The sequence below is a fragment of the Schistocerca americana genome, chromosome 8, assembly GCF_021461395.2.
Source record: "Schistocerca americana isolate TAMUIC-IGC-003095 chromosome 8, iqSchAmer2.1, whole genome shotgun sequence".
Classification (NCBI taxonomy): Eukaryota; Metazoa; Arthropoda; class Insecta; order Orthoptera; family Acrididae; genus Schistocerca; species Schistocerca americana.
The window spans coordinates 214,186,551-214,213,791 of record NC_060126.1 but is presented as its reverse complement, the minus strand read 5'-3'; the positions used below and the strand labels follow the sequence as shown (position 1 = coordinate 214,213,791).

At 37.5% G+C, this 27,241-nt stretch overlaps 1 protein-coding gene across 1 annotated transcript in view; it reads left to right on the top strand.

Annotated features, from left to right (window-relative positions):
- LOC124545680 (anoctamin-5-like) overlaps nt 1-27,241 on the top strand; it is a 349,333-nt gene that overhangs the window by 95,472 nt on the left and 226,620 nt on the right. Inside the window, exons 6-7 of the mRNA XM_047124626.1 lie at nt 9,322-9,418; nt 15,116-15,223. Of these exons, the coding sequence (XP_046980582.1) occupies nt 9,322-9,418; nt 15,116-15,223 (205 nt within the window). The remainder of the gene's footprint in view (nt 1-9,321; nt 9,419-15,115; nt 15,224-27,241) is intronic.

Genomic DNA, 27,241 nt, shown 5'->3' with positions numbered 1-27,241 from the left:
AATGAAGGGTAGAGCCATGGGTCATAGCACATCTGAAATGTAATGTCCACTGTTTAAAGTGCCATCAATGCGAACATGAGGTGACTGAGACGTGTAACCAATGGCACCCCATACCATCACGCCAGGTGACACGCCAGTATGGCGAGGGTGAATACGCACTTCCAATGTGTGTTCACCATGATGTCACCAAACACGGATGTGACCATCATGATGCTGTAAACAGAACCTGGATTCATCCAAAACAATGACGTTTTGCCATTCGTGCACCCAGGTTCATCATTGAGTACACCATCGCAGGCACTCCTGTTTGTGATGCAGCGTCAAGGGTAACCGCAGCCATGGTCTCTGAGCTGATAGTCCATGCTGCTGCAAATATCGTCGAACTGTTTGTGCAGATGGTTGTTGTCTTGCAAATGTCCCCATCTGTTGACTCAGGGATTGAGATGTGGCCGCACGATCCGTTACAGCCATGCAGATAAGATGCTTGTCATCTCGACTGCTAGTGATACGAGGCCATTGGGATCCAGCACGGCAATCCGTATTACCCTCCTGAACCCACCGATTGCATATTCTGCTAACAGTCATTGGATCTTGACCAACGCGTCCAGCAATGTCGCGATACAATAAACTGCAACCATGATAGGCTACAATCCGACCTTTATCAAAGTCAGAAACGTGATGGTATGCATTTCTCCTCCTTACACGAGGCATCACAACAACATTTCACCAGGCAACGCTGGTCAAGTATGAGAAATTGGTTGGAAACTTTCCTCATGTCAGCATGTTGTAGGTGTTGCCACTGGCACCAACCTTGTGTGAATACTCTGAAAAGCTAATCATTTGCATATCACAGCATGTTCTTCCTATTGGTTAAATTTCATGTCTGTAGCACGTCATCTTTGTGGTGTAGCAATTTCAATGGCCAGTAGTGTAATTGATAATGATTCCAGTCATCTTTATGATGCAGCTATGAAGTCCATTGGTATAGAAGCACTCTTTCTTCCACTCAGTGAGACAGCCTTGATTGAGTCTATGGTCCAGGGAATTCTGAAATCAATTAAACATCATGATCAACATGCATTTCTCATAGTCTTGCTTAACAAATGTGATAATAACTCCACTGAGGGTATGTCGAAGGCATGGAAAACAGTCAGCTTATGTGATGTTGTTTTGCAAACAGCAAAAACATGGGACCAAGTGGTGAACAATACCATAATGGAGAGCTGGAGAAATGTGTGGCCATCAATTGATACTGAGTTGGGGCCAGTACTCAGTGAAGGTGTTGAGCCAGCAAATTTGGAATCATCATTTACTGACACGTTATGCATTGACATGTCCCACAAGATTCCAGGATGAAGAGAAAACTTAAAGAAAATGCTGCTAAGCAGCTGAAGAAGGAACACTAAGATGACCAAACCTCAACAGATGAAGAAATAATTAAAAGTGCACAAGAAAGTAATTATGCAAGTGATGAAGAACAGAATGAAGGAGGAAAGAGCATGAGGGTTTCTCACACTGCTGATGTTGAAGCTGCAGACATCTTCCTGAAATATATTATGCAACAACAAAATACATGCTTGTAAAGCAGTGGCTTGAAAAAGGAATGCTACATGGTAAGGCCAGTTTCTAGAGAGAGAGAGAGAGAGAGAGAGAGAGAGAGAGAGAGAGGTGCAACATAATTATGATCAGACACCATAGAGGGTGCACACAACATGGACTATGTTATGCTTTCATCTTACATCATCCAGACGATTCTTTGATGCCATTCCCCTGGTAACAGCAATTTTTTTTACAACTAAGTAGTGTAAGAGAACTCACATGTGTTTACTGGGCCTTGATAGCTGTTCTTCATGAAATCTCTCCTCCACTAATTATTTGTTTTAGTTACCTGATTGTCAAGTTACGGATACAACACCTTGGAGGTGTTGAAATCTTTTCATATTTGTTGATTGTAAGAAACATTAATGATATGATATTGCTAATGGTTTTATGTAGTTCACGTAACACAATCCAGAACCTACGTTTAATATGTCTTTAACAGTAGCAGCATAGTCACAGAACAGTTGCATTCTCGAACTTGGTAACACAGCCACTGTGCTTATTAGATGTTCACAAATCACACTTCATATGATTCTTACAAACACTTAACAGAATATTTGAATGGAATCATTTAGCTGATCAATAACGTGTTTCACTTTTGGAGCAACTGCAAAATGTTAACTAGTTGATTGAGCATATAGGACCAACTGAAAGACGATTCACAAAAACATGCACACACAGATGTTCACATGCTGATAACTGATCCGGGACTGACTAAGGCATTGTTCATTATGCGCATTTGTAGACTCATTTATAAATGATAATTAAAATTAGGTATTACATTTTTATTTACAATAATGAAGTTAGCTAAATTTGGGGTTATGGAATTATAGTGAATCAAGGAGTAATCTGATTTAAGCTTGCTTTGGACAACTGGATGATTGACCCAAGTTATAAGAACTATATTGTGAATACTATGTGTACTCTTATGGAGATTCACAACTCCCACCAAAAATGGTGAAAATATGGAAGTCTCTAGAGTGAATAATTAGCAAACTAACAAGTTTTTCTAATGAAAATGGGCATTTTTGTAAGCAGAAAAATTGGGACTATGAAACTGTCATACTGGATTTCAGAAATAATCGTCAACTGAGAATTAGAAGTTTTGCCGTCTCTGAAGAGCTCGATGTTGATGGGAGGTAAACCCTAATCATACTTCCTTCATTCCTTCAAACATTCAGGAAGACAAAAAGTTTAATTACTGATAATTTTTGAAATATGACGTTTTTAGAAAATGTAAGATGTATGCTAAGAAGATCAGTGTGCTGGCTTTCAAATGAGATTACTTTTTCAGTAAAAAACCACTTAATTTGCCTCAAATTCTATCTTCACATGTTTTTGGAGCATTGTAAATTACTGACAGCCACTTTCTGTAACAGTTGTACATGTGATATTTATACAACCAGATCAAATAAATAAAACAAAATCTTTCTGTCAGAAAAACTATAAGAACAAGTGGTTGTTTCTATTCTATTCTATTCAACTATCTCTGTTACTGCACTCAGACAGTGCTCATGGTGATTTATCTAATGAACTTTAAAAAAAAATTTTCATGCATAATCTTCACACTCAAGGTATTTAAACTATAATTTCTTTTAATAAATTATTATAAATTGTTGCTAATCTGTGTTACCACTATTTTTTATGGTTTGCCTAAATCGATTTAACCCTGTGATGAGGGTGTATAGTTGTTGTGTGCAATCAGACTATCTCAATAACAGCAACCACTTTCAGTGGTAGGAGGATCTCTTCCTTCACACGTTTATGATTAATGCCAAGAGCATTTGGAGAATACAACACTTTTGTTCAGTTATCTTATAAGGTGCCATATTCTTGAGAAAGTGTTTGCATTCATGAATAATATTCTTAATCCAGAAAAGGGCAGCTTCACTATGCAAACTTGTTGTAGGTCATTGTTTTGGTGTCATAGAATTTTAATGCTGCCATCTCCATACATATACTACATCACAGTTTTCGTTGTTGACAGCATTGACTCATTCAGAAGAATGTGCAACATTCATTCAGTAAATACTAGACAGAAAAATGAATGCAGCTGAATAAACTTCCTTAACAGTAGGACAGCAGAAGGGACCAAAAGGCAATCCTCAACTTTTGTTTCCATAGTAATGAACTCATTTTTTTTTTCATCTTTCCACTAAACTTCATGATATTTCCTTGTTTCTTCTAGTAGTAGTTTTTGCATATTCTTGCTTCATGTCTGTTGTACTTCACATGGTTTAAGAATTCTGCCACTGAATAGAAGCAGTGATCAAATAAGTATGCCCTTAGGGATTTGTGAAACAGAGAAAATGAAGAAATAACTTTAATTTTATGTGGCAGACTATTGTACATTTGTATTGTGCTATTTGCACTGGAAGTTTTAAAGGCTGTTGTCATTACTGACTGAACATGGATTTTGTCTTTTTTCCTGGTATTATGTTCATGAACAGTACAGTTTTTATTTATCTCTTTCATATTTTTCCTCACATATTTACAATTTTCTAGAATAAAAAGATGGGGAGAGGAAAGATGGAAGACTTTTGAAAGAGGGACCTACATGAGTCAGTCTGTTTTGCATGGTGCATTGCTCTTATAGCTCTTTTTTGTGCCAGAAAGATTACTGAGCTACCAGGTGTGGTACTCCAGAATATAATTGCATACTGTAGAATACTGTGGAACTGGGCAAATTATGCAACTGTAACAGTATGGAAGCTTACTTTGTGTGGAAGTAAGCATAAGCTGAAGCATAATTTTTTTAGTGTCATATTTGATTTTGTTGTATGTGTTATATAATTATGTGTGTTATATAATTTGACAATAGTGCACTGCAGTTTGCTAAATTTTCATGATTTCATGGAAATTTCATGAAGTGTAAGTGGAATAGGGAAATAGTGTGAAAGTGGTTCAGTGAACCCTCTGCCAGGCACTTAAGCATTAATTGTCATGTCAAATGTATATCTAGAACAGTGCAAGTGGTCAGTAAACCCTAGTGTAATTCCTTTTTAGAACATACTGTCCTCATAATGACAAAGGTACTTAAATTGCAGTTTGCTTTTATCAACAATTTCTGCCTCAAATGAAGATATATGCATTGTCAGCCAAGTGAGGTGTCGCAGTGGCCTACACACTGGACAATGATTGAAAGTTCTATCTGGCCATCCAGTTTAAGGTTTCCCAATATTTCCATTAACGCGTAAGGCAAATGCCAGAACGGTCCCTTTGAAAGGGCTTGTCCAGCTTCCTTCCCCTTCCTTTCCTGGTCCGTGCTAGTGCTCTGTTTTGAATGACCTAATTGTTTATGGGATGCTGAACACTAATCTTTCTTCCTTTCTCCGTGCATTGTTGGAAAGGTTTGCATGTTCGACATTGTGAAATACCTTTTAAGTAGTATTTCATGTGTTGTTGTTATTTGTCTGATCAGTTTCGTAGTGTTTTTGCCTGTAAAAGATGTTTACAATAATATTGTGTCAGCATGGTCTCACTAATGAAGAGATTTTATATATTCTAGAGTATACTGAATCAGAAAATGACTTATCGGATTCATGTGGAGGTTTTCTGCCAGAGACATCTGGCGATGAGGATAATGAGACTGAGGAGGATTTATCGTCCATAGACATCTTTTCATTGCAGTTCTTTCCACTACAGTCTCAGGAGGCCACTGACACAACAATGAAGAGGCCAGCTAAAGATTAAAAGGAATGGAAGGTCACTAACATGTTACCTGAAAGAAGGGCTGCGCTGAACATCCTGAAGAAGTTTGGAGTACCAACTTTGTATGCTTGGCACTGTCAGTGCTTTCTGACCCCATTTTGATGAATTAGCTCTGCATGTCATAATAAAGCACGGAGACTCAAATGCACTATGTGAAATAAAAGGTACCACTTGTAGCATATTGTTGGAGGAATTTGAGGCAATTATTGGTATCACCCACACCAGGGAAGTTTTTTGTGCTGAAGATATTCACTTGGATGACCTTTGATCATGTTCTTGGGGGTCTTATTTTAGGAGGGTTAGAATGATGGGAGTCAGATTCAGTGAACTTTCCAGATTGCTCTGCTTTGATGAGGAGTCATGCTGAGCTCAACACATTCTTCTCAGCAAGCCTGGTTTTATTTCTGATTTATGGAAGTTATTGTGAAACTGCCTCCTCTGTTACAACTGTGGTGAAGATATTACACTGTTAATGACTAATTCCAAATAAAGCAAGTTACAGGTTTACCCAGTTTATCCCAGACAAACCTGACAAATACAGGCTCAAGTTATGGATAGCTACAGATGTGGCATCCAAGTGTACTTGCAATGCCTTCCAGTAGCTTGGGAAGGAGGAAGGCCGACTGGACAACAAGCCATTGGGACAATATGTTGCTCATATTGATGGAGCCATTTCTAGGCCTTGGAAGGAACATGACAAGAGACAACTTCACACTCTTTTTTTGACAACAGACAACTTCACACTTTTTTAACAACAAACAACTTCTTCACATCCCTTCAGCTTGCAAAGAACTTCAGCAGAATAAATTGTTGTTAGTGGAAACAATGAATGAACTTTGCTGAGAAGTCCCCAATGGTGCAAAGAAGAAAAACTCTATCCTACATTCCACAATTATCTAGTAAAAGGCTGATAATCCAAAGTGCTCCCTGACAGTGTACCAAGGGAAGAACAGTAAGAGTGTCACTATTTTCAACAAGGTACATATTGAAGTAGTAATGAACAATGAAGGAAAGAAGGAACAAGAAACTGTTATCTTCTGTAATGTCACAAAGTACTGTTTGGATATTGTTGATCAAATGATTCATAAATATTCAACTGAGGTTGCTTGTGGGATATTGTCTATGAATGTCTTTTACAGTATCCTGGACACGGCAGCAATAAATGCAATGATTATCTGTAGTCAAATAACTTGAAGAGGAAGGGGTTCATTCTTCAGCTGGAAAATGAACTTACAAATGGGAAACAACAAAGAGCAGTACAGGAGCATAAAAGCCAGTTGAATAAAGAAGCTACCATAGGAGCACACAAATCAGAAAAAGCAAGAGAAATGTCAATTTAAAATGCACTATCGAAGAAGATGACATCTGTGAGAAATACGTAAAAGCCATCTGTGGAAAAATGGTTATAAAAATACCAACACCCTACCTAAACTGGTAATTTAATGTTTAAAAACAAACAAATGAAAGTAATGAAGAAATGTGAGAAACTTCAGAAATGGATTACATTTCTGCAGAGACTTGCAAAGTTTTGTATTCAGCGCACTAGCCTAAAAGCGTTAGAATTTCAAGGTAAGATTTTGATTGAAATTTGTCCATGACATACAAATGAATGGAAAAAAGATAATTCTTATTTTAATCATGAAGTGAATTTTTAATGCAAATCTCATTAGTGGTCAAATGACCCCTTCTTGGTGTTCTAGAGATATCATATTTGCCATTGTTCTAGTGTTACACATTGTACAGAAAGGTGTATATTATCCAGAAGGCTTCCAGCACAACTCAGAAAAGGAGTGATAAACCCCAAATCTCCAAATGTAAAGTGAAGAGTTTCCTTGTAGTACACTCATGTTCTACACAAGAACTCCTCAGAGTAGTTTAAAGCTTTCCTGTGTAATGTACTGTTTACTCATTTACCTTTACAAATTTGCTCTGGTTTTATTATTTTGTTTCATTACCAAAAGCTTGGTCATATGGCACATGAGGAGGAAAGAAAAGATATATTTTCCATGTTTTGAACAGATAGGTGATTTTGGTGTTACCTAAGTCAATTCACTAATCATTGGCACAATTAAATCTTGCAGAGGTCGTCAGCATCATTGTCAGAGTTGTTCATTTTTAGCTGTTTGTCTATTAGGACAAAATTTAGACACTACAGACCATATCCTTGTAAAAGCTTTTGTAATTGAGGGGTAATGAGGTAAGTTTTGTTTGTATTTTTTGCCTAAGAAATTTGTGGCAGTCTGTTGTCTAAATAAACTTAATAACTTTTCACTTGTTGTCACAAGAATGACTTGGAGGTGTATTCAGCATAAGCTTTTCAAGTTTTTTCTAGAAGGGATTTGGAAGATTAATGCTAGCATACAGAACTGAATCTAAAGATGGATATATAAATGTTGAAATCTTTTTGCATACTAATGCTCTAATATGGAAGTTATGTATTCTTCATGTTTGTGTGAAGTGTAATTGAAGTGGAAAAGCTTATTCACACCACTCAGAAAAAGCCGAGGTTGAATCAAGACACCATTTGCCTCTGTTATGTGAAAGTTTTGACTTATTATTTAACAATTTTCTTATTAGGAAGGGACACAAAACATTAGCTGATGTTAAATATTTACTCATCTAAACAGTGTCTTCTCTTTGCTACGTGAATGGGCCTAATGTGACATACAGACTTATTATAACCCCTGAAATCTGAAGTCTACCTAGTAACCTGGCTAGGTACTTAGTTACAAACCTGAGGCAAAACCATTTTTTTAAGTCCATTGAATCTCAGAGCTTTTGTGTGCCTTATAATAAAATTTCATAGGTTTTATATGGAGGTGGCTACGTGACAGAACTATATTTGTACACATGTCACATCATGATTTTTCCTCCCAATAACACACAAACAGGTTGGTGTAGGAGAGTGGCATACCAGTTCCATGGCCAAATTATGGGCAAGAGCAAAGTCAGCCAGCCGGTTGCACAACATACAGCTGAACATAACGTGCTTGATTTCAGTGGCTGCTTCACAACCTGGGCCAGCTGGATCCTCCCCTCTACCAACAGGTTTTCTAATTTCACAGATGGGTGTTATCCTTAAAACCCACTCTCCACTCCCGAAATCATCTCAGTCTCAACCTACAGTAACCTAATGTCCCCACACTCTTCACCTAACAGTTTCCTCTCCTTCCATCATATCACCTCTGAAGAACTTATCTTCACTGTTCACTGTTAGTGATCTTCTCTAGTATTTTTTACTCTATGTAAGAACAAGGAATGCCAATTTCATCACATATATGAAATCTGCTCCAGAAAAAAGAAATGAGAATAATGCTCTTATCATGAAATCTGGCAAATTGTTCACTGTAAAATGAAGTTGAAAATAGAAATAAGAGACCATAACAGGAAACACACATGTACACTTTAACTAAGCAGCCAGAAATTTTAGCAGATAATGGCAGGTTTGGATGGGAATTCAATTCTGAGACAGCTACTCTCTTAGACACAAGGTATTCATTCCACAGAAACTTGTACATAAGATAGTAGCTTTTATACATCCTCATATCTCATGTTGGCAACTGTGTGGAATGTTAAGCATACTAACAATAGCTCCACAGTAGATCTGCCCACTCATGAGTCTTGTTCTGAAGAACAGCTCACAAACTAAAAATAGGCTGCATTTAATATTCTGTTGAAGTCTATTTCATAAAAATGAGAATTCGATGGTGACACTCATGAAATATGTAATTAAGGTTGTGTTAAATACATATCACTATTTATTTGTGGTCCTTTGTAACATTTTGTGATTTATTCAACAATATATAGGTAAACTTTTCTGTAGCACTCGGGACTTCACAAGTGGACACAAGTAAACATAAGATGATACAGTAAATCCAAGAACTAATCTTGACCAGGAAATTTTTTATGCTATTATTTGAAAATGTCAAATTAGCAACTATAATTTTCTGTTTTTATTTTATGTGTTTACATGTTTATTGAAACATAAGTTGTCTTCTCAATTTTATATAGGCTCAGAGGAAGGAACCGTGCAAGTTATTTCAGTGGGCAACAAAGGACCTTCATAACTTGGCAGCTAATGACAACAGCTTATTTCTCTGATAACGATGTGAGTATATAATGATAAGAAATGACCTTTGGACCTCATTTCTTCATGAACCAAAATTTTGTTAAATTTTGTGTGTAAATCAGATCCTTAAGTCATTATTACACACAGACCACGAGGAGACATCAGACAGACACGGGGACAGCTGCAATAAATACATAGAAATAACCATCAAAGGAACTGAAAATCATGTCAGAAACTGTAAATGAAAATACGGCACTTGCAAATTAAAATTTAAAAACTTCCTATCTTATAAAGATAAAACATAAATAGTTACGTCTGTTGATGATCCAACTACAATAAAAAAAAAAAAAAAAGGAGAGACAAAGTAGTGCAGTTATCACAAAAAGTATTGATTTGTCTAAATATTTGAATTTCCTGAGATTGCATATTGAAAATAAGTCTTATTAAACTTAACAAGTGTTGAAGTTGAGTAACATTTTATCATTATGTAATTGCTGATTTTGATGGTGAAAGTGTCAGAAAGTTAACATATTTTGCATACATCCATTAGTTCAAGTCATGCAGAATAATATTCTGAGACAGCTACTCTCTTAGACACAAGGTATTCATTCCACAGAAACTTGTACATAAGATAGTAACTTTTATACATCCTCATATCTCATGTTGGCAACTGTGTGGAACGCTAAGCATACTAACAATAGCTCCTCAGTAGATCTGCCCACTCATGAGTCTTGTTCTGAAGAACAGCCCACAAACTAAAAATAGACTGCATGTAATATTCTGTTGAAGTCTATTTCATAAAAATGAGCATTCAGATGGTGACACTCATGAAATATGTAATTAAGGTTGTATCACAATACATATCACTACTTATTTGTGGTCCTTTGTAACATTTTGTGATTTATTCAGTGTTCTTTCCCCATTCACACGTCAGCTGGGAAAATCAACATAGTGGCTGGTATAAGAACCAGGGATACTGTGTTCTGGCAGAAGAAAGCAAGGCTGTGAAAACGTTAATGGAACAGTCATTTAGATCACTGGGTCATGGAAGGCTTAAGGATAAGATGTAAATGAGAAGTGAATTGCTAATATTAGATGAGTTGTGGAAACTTGAGACCTGAGGTGGCTGTCAGTATAAAAGGCTAGAAGTGATTTTACATTGTTGATACATGAGATAAATTATTTCACATTTGACTCTCTCTTTGACAGAATAGGTCTTTCCAGAACCAATGCAAGTAGTGCACATAGTGTTAAAAAGGTGTATAAAATGAGACTTACTATGGGTACTGGTACTGTCATAGGGATAAGAGCTGTGAGGAAAAGAAAGTACTTCAAAAGGAGCAGGGAGTATGACTAGGATACTGCTGATTTATTTCTAACCTTGTAAAATCTTACTAGTAACTTGAGGTGTACCCTGGTGTTGGTGACAACTGTCTGTTGTGATGTAGGAAAAACCATTCCTCTTCTTTGATGATGTGGATTATGCTTAAGCCTGAATGTTTGCTTAACGACATAAATGTACTGTTAAAACACCCAGCCAATGCACTGATAATTTGACATATTTATATGACATGACTATTTTCAGTCAATGTTCACTGGTTGTACAGTGAAAACTACTACATTTTTACATTCATGAACTATGCTGTTTTACAATTCTGCTCATTTGAGTTGGCTACTGCAAGCTCCTTACCAGTATTTATTATTGTAATTCATCAAAAATTAAAAATGGGACAAGTTGGCGATTAGAGAAACTCACATCCATTGATTGCATTTGTCTCTAACAATGAGAATGTGCCACAAACAAATATGGTCAAAGTTAAATTACCAAAGTAAAATTCTGTACCATTGTTTGGGAAAAAATTGGAACAAAAAATTTTCAGTTTTAAGTAGCACTATTTTTGAATTTATGCTGAAAACGTCAGTTAAATGATTCAAGAAGCTTACACACATACAGTTTAGAAGTAATGATTTATACACTTTATTCAGATAAGCCCATTGTGAAGAGGAACTGATTTGGCAGTTCTTCCAAATTAATTTACTTGAGTTTACTGTGCTAACATAGTCAAAAAGTCCAAGATTCCTCAACAAACACATCTGTCTTCATTATATGTGCCCACCTCAGATAAGATTTCAATTAAATCCAATAAATTTTATCTCCCTTCAATGTTTTGGAATACTTGGCAATTCTTATCTCAGTAGAAAGCTGGGTTTATGCTAAAATTACAATCTATATTGAATAGTCATGCTTTTATTACATGCATATACTATGTAGTGTCCATACCATTGAGCACACGTCACAGATTCCCATCTTATAATGTTGATCACGTCTAACTCAAAAACCAACATTGTCATTCTGTGCAATGAAAATACCTGCATTATTGTTAACTGAGTGATATCCCAAGGAAAATTGCAGATGAAAAAAGAAGTATTTTAGGACAAATTCTCTTTAAGTTGTAGCTTAATACTGAGCAGAAAGTTTGGCAACTTTGTTTTGCATCTTGGTTAACATTATTTCACTCTTGTCTTCTGCTTTCAGTAATAATTCAAACATGGTCAGATGTTCTAGGCTGATACTTAATGCAGCTCTGTTTCTGAGTAATGGTCTGCAATGGCAGTGTTTACAACTTGTACTTTTTTGTCCTGGTATACATATGAAATTACTCAATCCATTATAGTACTATATTTGTTTCTTTCTGTACATGTATTTTTTTCTGTGGTTGTAACTGGGTATGATAACTGTGTACAACAACATGTAGATTTTTAATGCCACCTTTTCTCTGATGTTATTTATTGGGAGATCACATGTGTGAACTCTTTTAAGATTTAACAATTATGAAAAGGATAGATTGCTACTCACCATAAAGATGACATATTGAGTTGCAGACAGGCACAGTGAAAAGTCCGGCAGTCATGTGTGTAAGGTATGCCTGCTTGTGTGAATGTATATGTTTTACTTTCTTTTCTGAAGTAGTTTTTGGCCAAAAGCTCAGTGTGTAATATTCTTTTTATTGTGACTGTCTGGAACGCAATGTGTCATCTTTATGATGAGTAGCGATCTATCCTTTTCATAATTGTTGATGTACCAACCTGGACTTTCCATTGTTTTGTTTTAAGATTTTATATTGTAACTGGTGTGAAGATGCTGTTCGTTATAGTGCACAGCAAGCAATACATTTATGTAATGAGATATTTTCTTGAGGAACATTAGCTGTATTTGAAAATCAAGTACATTAGATTTAGCTTACTCTGTTGCTTTCATGGTGATCATGCTCTATTGCAGTGGGAGAGAGGACAAATGAATAAAGGAAAATGACTTTTATGCTGAGTCTTGCACGTTTTGAGGTTCAGGTTTAAGTTTGATAGGGTATTCAGACTCATCTATTTCTCCAACACTGAGGGTACCAAACAAGCTGCTTGTTCAGATACTCTGGCTTTTTATTCCTTCTAATGATTTCTCTTGTTTCTGCTCCCTATGAAACTTGTTGCACCCATTGCTCTCATTGATTGCTATCTTCTGTATAACGAGCTACCTAGGTATTTTTTAAACCTAAAATGGTATCCAGCACACCTATTATCATTAATTGGAATAAATGGCAATCACAAAATAAAATAAACTTCTCACACTTTAAAAGGACAACATAGTATAGTGATATCTGGCCAAATGTAGATGGAAAACTTTGAAACTGGAAGAATAATAAAAGCAATTATATTACTTATAGTCTGTTTTGATTATTGTCCATTTTACATTATTATTGACTTTTCCTCATTGACAAAGACCAAAAGACCTTTCAGAAAATTCAAAACCAGTAATCTGGAAATTTTAAATTAATATAAGACACATTTCATATTTAGTTTAGACCACTTTAATGGGAAGTTTTAGACACCAAAAGCTGGGAGAGCTATCTCTAATATTAATTAAAATTTGTTTAGTACTCAAAGAATTAGTTACATTTTCTATTATATAAAAACTAAAAAAAATGTACACCTCCCTCCACTCATTTTACACAAATCAAGAGTATACTTCATGACCATTTATGAAAAGTAGTACATTAATTCATTATCAGCACTTTTTTTCTACTTGCTAATTGCGCTCAATTTTGACTCAGTTCACAGATCCTCTTTGACACATCTCCACTGCCTCTTCTTATTCTTTCAATAGCCTGGCCCATTCCTGATAGCTCCATGTCTCCCAGCTAAGCGATCTTGTCCGTCATGTCCGCCCCGATAGTTGAGTGGTCAGCGTGACAGATTGCTGTCTTGGGTCGGGGATTTTCTCTGCTCAGGGACTGGGTGTTGTGTTGTCCTCATCATCATTTCATCCCCATCCGGAAATATGAAGTTGCTCTCCAGTGGCAAAAATGGTAGTTACCCAGGTGTGTCTTATAAACTTACTATTCTGTTTCGGATATAATTATTAGAGGGCAAATTTAAATAATCTGAAAAGTTTGAAGCCAGTGGGGAACATAATAGAAGACAGGGGCAAGGAAGGTAAGGAGGCTAGTGAAAGGGGTAGGGAAGCCCATGGTTTCATGCAGAGTGTAAGAAGCCTGGTCTAGAGGAAGCATTTACTACCAAAATGCAGACAAGTGTTATAGTAACCATTTTATGTTCCAATACTTGTGTGCATCAGAAAATGAGTGGTATTTCAAAGAAGCAGAATAGAACTTACTAGAAATGATAGAGTAAGTTATGAGATGGTGAGAGTAGTAGTGAAAGAGAAGCCCATGAAAGAGACCATAGAGGACAAGATTAAGATGGTATGAGCATGTTAAAAGTGTAGGAATTGGCAGGATACGGAGACAGGTGCATGAAATGACAACAAGAGGCAACAAACCCAGCCACATCCTGGAAACTGTAGAAGGTGTTGATTATGATGCTACATTCTTAAAATGCAAACTTCTTGATAATTTTGTGTGTTAAGTTTTCCTTAAACATTCACAAATTCTTCAATGGTTGGTTGTAATAGCCAAGAAATTAGCAAATGTCTGAATGATGGATTTAATGAAAGCAGATTTAAGTATTAAATCTGTAAACATTAGAAGTTTAAATGTAATTCATGTACATAATTTTACTGTTTATTGACTGAGGATCATTAAAATTAATGAAACTCAAGTTTTTCTAATTACATTTTTGTAATGTGTTTATCTGACATGTTCCACACCCAGGATGATTCCCTCTTTTACAGGTCTATGGAATGAATAATTAATCTAATCTAATCTAATCAATAACATAATATCACCAGCTGTTCATAATATTTGTTTTTCATAGTCATCAGTGTATTTAAGATTTTCTTCAAATAATATTAGAATTCTAAGCTCAATAAATTTGTTAATCTGCGGTTACGTAATAAAAGTGTAACTGTGAAGCTTTGTTTTCTCCTTACTGCCTTATGTTTATATAGTTAACTGTGTTTAATAAGACGTAATGATGAGTGCCACTGAAATGCAACTTCTCTTCAAGTATATTATGCTTCTGTACTGTTGTTCACAAATTAAAATTCTGTGTCAATACAAAAACTCTTTAGCAGATAAGAAACATACTTTAAAAAAAAAACTGATATTATAGTGACTATGGCTTCATGCACATACCATATTACTCTTATGAGAAGACATAAGTTTCATATTGGAGATGTCTTTCTGTATTTGTGTCTGTAACTGCTTGTTTAATTTTCCAACATCTAAGAAACATTTTTTGAAAAGATGTATACTAAATTAAGACTTTCTTGCATGTGCACAGAGGGGCATACAGAAACTTCTGAGTAATGGGACATATGTTGCCGCATACCCACTGCATGATGGACTGTACAAATCTAAGACAGTTAAGCAAGACAGCTGTAAGAGAGAGGTGAGTACCTACGACATTCAAAGGTTGTTCATAGTTGTAGGTGTATATGTGGTTCATTGCAAGATACTGATTACACACATTAGATTAATTGACATTGTGCATCAATAGTTGGATATTACCTGAGAATAGTGGAGGTTTTTCATTGGAATTGTTTTTACATCTCCTCAACATATCACACTATGCGTTAAGACCTACTTGTAATATACTAAACATCAGAACAATAAAAATATTGCGTGAATGTGATAGCTTGATTTATGTATGTCAACCAAGGATATGTCTATTGTGTGAGCATAAAGACTCATATAATTATGTCTCTTGTACAGTATTATCTGTCATTGTACACAGGAAAAATTCTGTTTTAGTAAATGCTAGTGTTAATATCAGTTTTTTGTGACTTCTTGCTACAATAATACATCAGTTCTTAGTGTATTAAACTACTAAAAGATCTAAAAACCCATAATGCATAATGATGACACAAGTATTTTGATATTTAACTGCAACTCATAACTAAAAAGTATAGTCACGGAAATAATACAAAAACTGTTACTAAGAAATTCCAAAGAGATAAAAATGACTGACAGCTACTAAAAATAGAGATTAATGAGTACCCACTAAATGAAACTCTTTGTGTGAAATTCCTAAGCACCTAAATGGATATATGGATAAGTTAACAAAAATCTCTTTTCTGCTTGCTTTGCACCTAGGTTTTCTTCAAGTTCTATTCATGTGTGGAGTTTGTTCTAGATGGCATGGAGAAGGTAATTGTGTTTGAGATACCTCATTATGTTTAAGCTCAGTATATGTTCTGTGATACTGTAACAGATTGAAGTTAAATATATTGGGTGGTAGTTTTGTGAATCACTTCTACTACCTTTCACATAGATGGATGTGATCTCCACTTTGTTCCAACTACTGGGCACAGTTACCTGTCAGTGGTGTTACCAAAACACCTCCAAAACTGATTCTTCATGTGAGGTTTCTGCCACTATGTTCTGAACCTGTGACACATAAGAATGTGTGCAATTTGCTGCATTCTGATGTCCACTCTTAAGTCACCCTCCCAGTTTATCCAAGCAATTTTAGGTCACCTGCTATTGCTCTATTGTTGTGTCTGTTAGCTTTCAGAACATTTTTCCACAGATTTTGGAAATAATCAAACCCTAATTTTCTGAAATGGTGATAATTTGAACCATATCTCTTTCATCTTTATTAAGTTGTTGTTTCAGCATCTTATAACCTTTAATTTGTTTCCTATGTACATCATGTTCCATTTCACTCAGAAAACATATCCAGCTTTGTTGTTTTATTTTTTTTGTCTTTTTTTTGATCGCTGCTGTGTGTCACTCATACTTGATATAGTCTTCTTGTTTCTTTTATTGGAGATGTTTCAGGTAGGCCTGTTGCTCACATTTTGTATTTTGAATATGAACATTTATTCAAACAATGGGAAGTCTAAGATGGAACAACGGTATGAAATAAGATAGATTGCAGCTCATCCCATAAAGAAGGCACTGAGCAGCAGACAGGCACATTGAAAGAAGACTGTTAGATTTTATAAACTATCATACAAGATTTTATAAACTATCATACAGAATCCTTCTTCAGATGTAGACAAATACACACACATTTATATGTACATGACTCAAACACATGACCACTGTCATATTCAAACACTCTAAAGCCTGACAAGCTAACCTCAGCTGGGAGGTGTAGTGGAGGAACAGAAGAGGCATGATGTGGGGAGGAATGGTAACATGGTAGGCGTGGAGAAAGATGCTTTAGTGCTGCCTATGGCAGTGTGTGAGAGTATGGTGGAGATGGGAACTGGATGGTGGGCTGCTAGATGCAGCATTGGAAGAACTGTGCTGGGGGGGACAAAAGGTGTGTGTGAGTCTGGAGTGTGGGCAGGGAAGGGGATATATGATGGTGAGGGACTGAAACTAATGAAGGAAGGTGAGTTTTGTGTGTGGTGAATACATATTGAACATACTTTGTGTTGTTGTTATTCCATCCTAGGTTTTTACTCAGTTATTTAATCTAGAAAGCTTACAGCATAAAAAAAAATGTTGCTAAGACTTGCCATATAGTGTAACAAAAACAAAGTAATAATGAGAAACTATCTTTCAACTGTCACATTGATATACTTCCATCACCTCACCCAGAAATTTGTCCAAGGAAGTTAAGAAAACAAAATTATACGAATTGTAAGTTTGGCAACATTTCTGAGCCTATGCATTGAGTAGCCTTGAAATAGAATACAAATGTAAAAAATTTGTAAACAGAACTCTCAACAGTGTACAATAGAATATTAAATCTAATGGTAAACAAACAATGATGCCAGCATTTTGTGGTCATTTTCATTCACTGCTTCAAAGTGGAATCATTTTCTGGAGATGTGCTACTTATATCATTAATATATTTAGATTGCAAAAAGAGCAATGACAATAATTTATCACCTCAAAAACTGAGTTTGCAAACTTTACTAAAAATGAGCTCAGTCTTCTATTTGTCACTTGTTTATTCATCAATAAAAATGTGTAATTTACTACCACATAGACTTCCTCATGAAAAATGGCAAACAAACACATCATCATATCAGAAGACAGTTAAATAATCATGTAATCTTTTTCAGAACACCATCTTATGAAACAAATGTTGTTCACTCTCATGCCTCCTTATACAATAATATGCCAATGTGTGTTCTTTGACCTGACAAACCGGACAGAGGTTGGCCTGCATTTACCTAATGTAGGACAAATGACGGGTAGCATACTGGAGATGGTGGAAGTACTACATCTCACCTCTAAGGGCTAGCAGCTTGATAGTTTAGAAGAGTTAGAGGTATATAAAAGTAAGATCACAAACGCAAACAAGGTGCTCAAAGAACAAGTAGACTTTAGGTGTAACTGGTTTCCTGCAGGAACTCTAGTTTGCCCAATATACAATTGACATGGAAGCTGATCTCTTATGTAGATTGTCCATGTCACAAGTAATAGTAAATGTATGAGCAAATTTTGCATTATGGTTTCCATATATCTTGCAACAAAAGTTTGTGAATTTGTGGGCATGCAGAGTTCACTGATATGAAGGTTGATGAAGGTAGGGATGGCCATAACAAGCCTATCCTACCCCATACTAGCAATTTATTATCTGTATTAAAGACACAGCTTTTCACTGTGTAATTTAATTGTGTGTTTCATTTCAGATGATGTTAACAGCTTCTTGAGAAAGGTACAGATATTCTCATTATTCTATGAATTATTTCATAATAATTCTTGTATTAGATGATAAGGTGTATATTATCTACCACAAAGGAAATGTTTTGGTAATGGAAATTTGTGGTAAGGTCTTATGGGACCAAACTACTGAGGTCATCAGTCCCTAAGCTTACACACAATTAAATTTAACTTAAACTGACTTACACTAAGGATGACGCTCACACCCATGCCCGAAGAAGGACTTGAACCCCCAATGGGGAGAGCCGAACAGACCGTCACAAGATGCCTCAGACTGTGTGGCTACCCTGTGCAGCAGGAAATGTTTTGGTATAGGTTTTAGTGTGACTACTTGTTGTGTAATCTGTGATGCTATGGAATCTTTTATGAACACTTTGGAGATATTTTATTCAAATTTTATTTATATTATTTCTAAATTGTATATAAAATTGCTTTGGTGAGGGTAATTTTCACTGGAACTTGGGAATAAAACTAGCAAATCACACCATATGTGGTGCTAAATTTTTGTATGAGTTATTGTAACTTTAATGGATTTTGGGTTGATTAAGTACCAAAAATGGTTGCATTTTATTTTATTTGGTATTATATTGATGCAGAAGAAGTTGAGTAGCACAGTTGCTGTAGTGTAGTGGTTATGAGACTAGACTGTTACATTGAGGGTCATGGGTTCAAAACTCACCTGAACTGAAAAATTTTAATTTTTATATTCTGTTCTAATACATTCTAGAAGTATCCACAAATGGCAAGAATCATTGTACTGGAATGTTCTGTAGTTGTATATATACCGTACGTGTTCTGACCGGAGGCAGTTCGCTCCGTGCTCTCGTATGTGCAAGTGCTGAATAAACATTCGTTAAGAGAAGTTAGTGTTCCTCATTCATCTACTTACACCTTCTTCTACATGACATTATTCTGGTGGAGGTGCTGGGTATTGGAACTTGTGATACCGAATATTATCGACAACACAGTGGCTCCCATCAGACCATGACAGAGCCACTGTTTACGTATCGAGAATCCCGAGTTAGAGCCATATTCAGCAGATCGCAATCTATCAGAGACAGAAGAAGAAGAGGACATTACAATGACAGCAACTGTGTGCCACCACATGAGACATCTTTCCTGGTTCTCTGGTGACGATGGCCAAGATCCAAACAAGTGGCTGAACTGAAGGTATATGAGCGTATAGCCAGATTTAACAAATGGGATGATGCCGTGTGTTTGGCTAACATATTTTTCTATTTGGAGGGCACTGCCAAGCAATGGTATGAGAACAACGAGGAGAAGTTCACAAGCTGGGAAGTATTCCAGGCGGAACTGCACAAGTATCTTGGCGACACACAGAAGTGAAAGGCTGAAGATAAATTAAAGTGCAGGGCACAGCGTCCAGGAGAAACGACAGCATCCTACATTCAGGATGTCTTGGAGCTGTGTAAAATAGTGGATCCTAGATTGAAAGAGGAAGATAAGGTTGTACATCTCATGAAGGGTGTTGCTGAGGACATGTATCAAGTCCTACTCCTGAAGGAGGTTTTGACAGCAGACAACTTCATAAAATGGTGCCAGTATATCAAGACAATGCGTCAAAAAAGAATTACACACAAGAAGTTTGAACTGCTCCCAAATGTGATGGAGGAAGAAACTGATTTCACAAGTGTTCTTCGACAGATAATGAGAGAAGTTCAGAAGGCTCTCGGATTGCACGGTGGGCAAAAAACTGGAACGCTTCAAGTGATCTTAAGGGGGTAAGTGGAACAGACATTGAACACAATCTCTTGTCCTTCATTTCCCTTTAAAATGGTAAAAAAAGTCAAGACCCAGGCAAAGTTATGTTCCTACAATCCCGCATGAGGAACCTGTTTGGGCACCAAGGAAGAATGACGTCTGGAGGACCCAGGATAACAAACCAGTATGTTTCCACTGCAGATGACTGGGACATGTGGTGCCCTATTGTCGAGAAAGGCAGCAGATACTTGATGATACCCAAGCCAGAAGACAGCAGACTGATCTTAGCCGACGCCAACTCCCGGATGACGAAAATGAACAAGAAGTTGTGGGTCCAGGATGATGTAGGTCACTAACGCCGCTAGCTAACTGCTGGAGAGAACACTGCCCAACACACCAATCAAGGTCTCCATCGCCATTTAGAAGCTCCAGCTGATCACGTAGCCCCCGCAACTAGTAAAACTAAAGGGTGAGGTGAGGCCGCTGAAGAGAAAAATCCTGCACCATTGATCACTACAAAAATGATAGGAAACAACTTTGATATCCTCGTGGATGGCTGACCAGCCCAAGCTCTTGTGGACTCTGGAGCATCATATTCAGTCATTTCAGAGAAGTACTGGCGCCAGTACTGTCGCCAGTTGCAGAAAACCGTATTCGTCGACAGCAAGACATCTCTGCTGAAGGTGGCTAATGGGAAATACATAAAACCTACAGGAAGATCTGTCATTCATGTGGGTATAAGTGGCCATAAACAGCCCTTAGAATTCATCTTCTTACAAGAGTGTAGTCGTTACGTCATTCTCGGATGGGACTTTTTGAAAGCTTGCGCATCCGAGTTTGTGAAGACTATGTGTGCTGGACGAAGTGATCATTCCTGCATTCAGCACTAGAAAGGTAACTGTCATGTGTCATGCCATGCATCAACCCATGGATCTTGTAGTGGAATCTAAGAGAAGCATACCACTGAAGAATAACTTGGTCTCTGTCGTCTCATTTAAATATGGATTCGGTGAATTGTGGATAGTTAACTGTCACCGAGAACTGCAGATTCTTCCAAGATGCATGTGCGTAACAAACACTGAGCCATTAATTGCAGAACAGCTGAGCATCATAGAAACCTCCTGTGCCGAGTCTTTGGGCATAATTAGTGCTACCATCACGAGACAAGATCTTCTAGCTCAACTATCACCAGATCTCAGTAAGGAACAACAGAGGAAGCTGCTTGCCATTCTTCAAGAGTCAAGTGCTTCAATCCACAGATTAAGTGCAAATTAGACAAATCGATGGTGAACCACCGGATTAGCACTGGAGACCATCAACCAATAAGCCAGAGAGCATACTGTGTGCCGGCAACAGAACATCAAATAATTCGTGATGAGGTAGTGAAAATGATGAAGAAAGACATCATTCAGCCTTCGCAGAACCCGTGGTCATCACCAGTGGTTTTAATCAGAAAGAAGGATGGCAGTTGGTGCTTTTTTGTTGATTACAGAAAGTTTAATAAGGTAACTAAAAAGGATGTTTACCCTCTTCCACGAATTGACATTACACTAGATTGTCTGAAAGGGGCTAAGTTTTTCTCAAACATGGACATGTACTTGGGATACTGGCAAATTGAAGTAGCTGAGGTTGATTGTGAGAAAACTGCATTCATCATTCCTGAGGGCCTGTATGAGTTTAAGGTAATGCCATTTGGTTTGTGTAATGCACCAGCAACTTTTGAACGGATGATGGATAATATTCTAAGTCACATGAAGTGGATGATGTGTCTTTGTTACTTATAGAGGGTGGGCCATTGATAGTGACCAGGCCAAATATCTCACGAAATAAGCATCAAACAAAAAAACTACAAAGAACGAAACTCGTCTAGCTTGAAGTGGGAAACCAGATGACGCTATGGTTGGCCCGCTAGATGACACTGCCATAGGTCAAACGGATATCAACTGCATTTTTTAAAATAGGAATTCCCATTTTTTATTACATATTTGTGCAGTACGTAAAGAAATATGTATGTTTTAGTTGGACCACTTTTTTCGATTTGTGATAGATGACACTGTAATAGTCACAAATGTATAAGTACATGGTATCACGTAACATACTGCCTGTGCGGACGGTATTTGCTTCATGATACATAACCTGTGTTAAAATGGAACGTTTAACAATTGGGGAAATGGTTGATATCATGTTGATGTATGGCTATTGTGATCAAAATGCCCAATGGGTGTGTGCTATGTATGCTGCTTGGTATCCTGGATGACATCATCCAAGTGTCCGGACCATTCGCTGGATAATTACGTTATTTAATGGAACAGGAAGTGTTCAGCCACATGTGAAATGTCAACCATGACCTCCAACATATGATGGTGCCCAAGTAGGTGTTTTAGCTACTGTTGCAGCTAATCCGCACATCAGCAGCAGACAAATTGCGCGAGAATCGAGAATCTCAGAAACACCGGTGTTGAGAATGCTACATCAACATCAATTGCACCCGTACCATTTCTATGCACCAGGAATTGCATGGCTATGACTTTTAACATCATGTACAGTGCTGCCGCTGGGCACAAGAGAAATTACGGGATGATGACAGATTTTTTGCACACGTTCTATTTAGTGACGAAGTGTCATTCACCAACAGCAGTAACGTAAACTGGTATAATATGCACTATTGGGCAACAGAAAATCCACAATGACTACGACAAGTGGAACATTAGTGACCTTAGTGGGTTAATGTATGGTGCGACATTATGGGAGGAAGAATAATTGGCCCCCATTTTATCGATGGCAATCTAAGTAGTGCAATGTATGCTGACTTCCTACATAATGTTCTACCAATGTTACTACAAGATGTTTCACTGCATGACAGAATGGCCATGTACTTCCAACATGATGGATGTCTGGCACATAGCTCGCATGTGGTTGAAGTGGTATTGAATAGCATATTTCGAAACAGGTGGATTGGTTGTCGAAGCACCATACCATGGCCCGCACGTTCACTGGATCTGACGTCCTCGGATTTCTTTCTGTGGGGAAAGTTGAAGGATATTTGCTATTGTGATCCACCAACAACACCTGACAACATGCATCAGCGCATTGCTAATGCATGTGCAAACATTACAGAAGGCGAACTACTCGCTGTTGAGAGAATGTCATTACACGTATTGCCAAATGCATTGAGGTTGGCGGACATCATTTTGAGCATTTATTACATTAATGTGGTATTTACATGTAGTCACGCTGTAACAGCATGTGTTCTCAGACATGATAAGTTCACAAAGGTACATGTATCACATTGGAACAACCAAAATAAAATGTTCAAATACCTACATTCTGTGTTTTAATTTAAAAAACCTACCTGTTATGATCTGTTCATCTAAAATTGTGAGCCGTATGTTTGTGACTATTACAGCGCCATCTATTGCAAAGCGAAAAAAGTGGTCCAGCTAATACATTCATATTTCTTTATGTACTACACAAATATGTAATAAAAAATGGGGGTTCCTATTTAAAGAAAAAAATGCAGTTGACATCCGTTTGACCTATGGCAGCACCATCTAGCAGGCCAACTATACGCGATCTGGTTTCCCCCTTCAAGCTAGACAAGTTTCATTCCTTGTAGTTTTTTCGTTGATGCTTATTTCGTGAGATATTTTGCCCCATCATGATCAATGGACCACCCTGTATAAGGTTATAGTGTTCTCAGAGACATTTGATGAACACATAAAAAGCCTGAGGGCCATTCTTAAGTGTCTCCAACAAGCCAGACTGAAACTTAATGCAAGAAAGTGTCTCTTTGGAGCAAAAGAAATCAGAATACTTGGACACCTTGTGTCAAATGAAGGTGTGTGGCCAGACCCAGAAAAGGTGAGATCTATAACGGAGTTTCCTATTCTTAAAAGTAAAAGCGATTTGAGAACCTTCCTCGGATTATATTATTATTAGTGGCATTTTATCAAAGACTTTTGTATCAAAGCCAAGCCACTCCAAGGGTTGTTAAAAGCCGATGCCAAATTTATCTGGGGTGGTGCTCAACAAGATTCTTTTGATGTGCTGCAAAAAGCTCTGATGACTGATCCTGAACTTGGTCTGTATGTTGAGAGAGCACTTACAGAACTACACACAGATGCCAGTGGGTATGGGATTGGTGCTGTTCTGGCACAAATTTCGGATGGAAAAGAGAAGGTTATAGCCTATGCTTCTAGGACACTTAGAAAACCAAGAGAAAGTACTCAACAACTGAAAGAGAGTCTCTTCCTGTGATCTGGGCCATATGCAGATTTTGACAGTATCTCTATGGAAGGCCTTTCACAGTTGTCACTTTGTTGGTGGACAGGTCTTAAGGATCCAACAGGATGACTCACCAGGTGGGCACTACATCTTCAAGAGTATGACATTACCATATTGTATAAAATCAGAAGAAAACACCAAGGTGCCAACTGTCTCTCAAGAAACCCTGTGCAAGACCATCAAGACTTTGATGAAGATAGTGGTGACTGTCTCCCTGCATTCCAGGATCTCTGTTGGGCAGAAGAAGGATGCCAAGATATCTCAAATTATGCTGACGCCAAGATATCTCAAATTATGCTTGCCTTAAATCGGTCAGAGGATGTGAAAGGACAATTTAAGGTAGTTAACGGATTACCTTGCAAGAAATACTTTGATCTGTTTGGAAAGAGGTGGCTACCAGTGATTCCTAAACATATGTACTTAGATGTTCTACAGAAATACCATGACACACCTGAGGCCAGACATTTAGGATTTATTAAGACGTATGATAGGATCCGCTAGAGATTTTTCTGGCCGGTTTTATTTAGGAGTGCCTTGTCACTATGTGTTGCACTATTGACAGTGCCAGAGGAGAAAGGCTGTTCCTCTGAAACCACCTGGCTGACTCATACCAATTCCACCAGCCAAAACGCCTTTCCAGCATGTTGGGATTGACCTTCTCCGACGATTTCCAACGTCTGCTAGTGGCAATAGATGGATTATTATTTGCACTGATTATCTGACACACTATGCCATTACAAAAGCTGTGAAAACAGCCGAAGCATTTGAGGTATTCAAATTCGTCATAGAAGGCATTGTATTAAAACACGGTGCCCCAAGGTTGTTAATTACAGATCAAGGGAAAGTTTTTCAATCAAATCTTGTGACAGATAAACCGTTGGTGCAACATTACTCATCGCAGGACGACTGCCTACCACCCGCAAACTAATGGGCTTACGGAACACCTTAATAAGACCTTGGCCAACATGTAATCAATGTTTGTCAGTGTTGAGCAGAGCAACGGGATGAGGTGCTATCTTTTGTGACGTTTGCCTACAACACTGCCAAACAAGACACCATAGGATTTACACCATTTTTCCTGGTGCATGGGTGTGAGGTAATGACAACAATGGACACTGTGTTTCCGTTACATCCTGATGACATGGATGACGACTACATCTGCCAGGTGTCAACCAGAGCTGTGGAAGCTTGGCAGTTAGCTTGACTCCGCATGCAGACAGGCTCAAGAAAATGATCGCCAAAGGTATGACATGAGCCACCACCCTGTAGTTCACCAGCCTGGCGATCTTGACTGGATCTTCATTCCTGTTTGGAAGGTTGGTCTCTCTGAGAAGCTCCTCAGGCACTACATTGGACCTTATAAGGTTGTAAGACAGTTGTCTGATGTTACTTATGAAGTTGAAGATTTCGACCCCTACACGAGACAACGAAAGATCATTGATACGGTCCACAACCTTTGAATGAAGCCCTATGAGGATCCTGCAACCCAGGGTAAATTCGAAGCTCCAGTGACAGGCAACAAGTGGAAAGGTGACGAAGAACATAGCGGCAAGGGAAGTTCTAAGAAGATCACTGCCAGGGTGAACATCAGTCATCAGGAGTCGGAGTATGCAGGACTGATGACTTATTCCCAGATTAGGGCAATGTAACACCGAGATGCTGTTGTTTTAAGGGGGGAGCAATGTCAGCAGAAGTAGCTGAGTAACACAGTTGCCGTAGTGTAGTGGTTATGATACTTCTGTAGCTGTACGTATACCGTATGTGTTCTGGCCAGAGGCAGTTTGCTCTGTGCTCTTGTATGCGCAAGTGCTGAATAAACCTTCGTTTAGTGAAGTTAGTGTTTGTCATACATCTACTTACACCTTCTTCTACGCGACAATATTATTAGTAATGATAGTATTACAATGGAAGAGTGCTTGTTTAAAGAATATGCATTTTAGCCTTTAGCACAGTGCTATTAGTGGCCCCTAGTTGTCAGTAGACTCATTCCAATTACTATTGATATTTCACTATTTCATTATTATTGTTACTTCATATTAAGTTTTTATGTTATGACAAGAAATATGCTATCTCTTACCCTAGAAAAAGTTTTTACAAATTTTATCGTGACTACATGTTAGGTCATCAGTGAAGCCATATATATTATATACTTGCAAAAAATTTGTTTTGCCTCTTGGTGATTTGTATTGTAACGTGGCTACATATTTGCAAGTCATGCCAGATGTGGCACTATATTTCATGCAGTTTGTTATTTCTTTAATGGAGTTTGGGTTGATGGTAACTAATAGGTGGTTACAATTCATTTTATTTTTTCTTGATGTAACTTGTAATGTCAACATTACAATACTAGAAATTTTGAATTAGATGATTAATACTGTAACAATATTATGAGAAGGAAAGTTGCTAGTCACTGTATAGTGGAGATGCTGAGTCACAGATAGGCACAACAAAAAGATTTTCACACTTAAAGTTTTTGGCCAATGGCCTTTGTCAATAACAGACACACACAGACACACACACACACACACACACACACACACACACACACAAGACTACGGTCTCAGGCAACTGAGTAATAGTAAATGTAGGAGCAAATTTTGCATTATGGTATCAGTTGCGTGAGACTACAGTCGTGTGTGTGAGTTGTGTTTGAGAGAGAGAGAGAGAGAGAGAGAGAGAGAGAGAGAGAGAGAGAGAGAGAGAGAGAGAGAGAGTGTGTGTGTGTGTGTGTCTATTGCTGACAAAGGCCATTGGCCAAAAGTTCAGCCGCTTACAA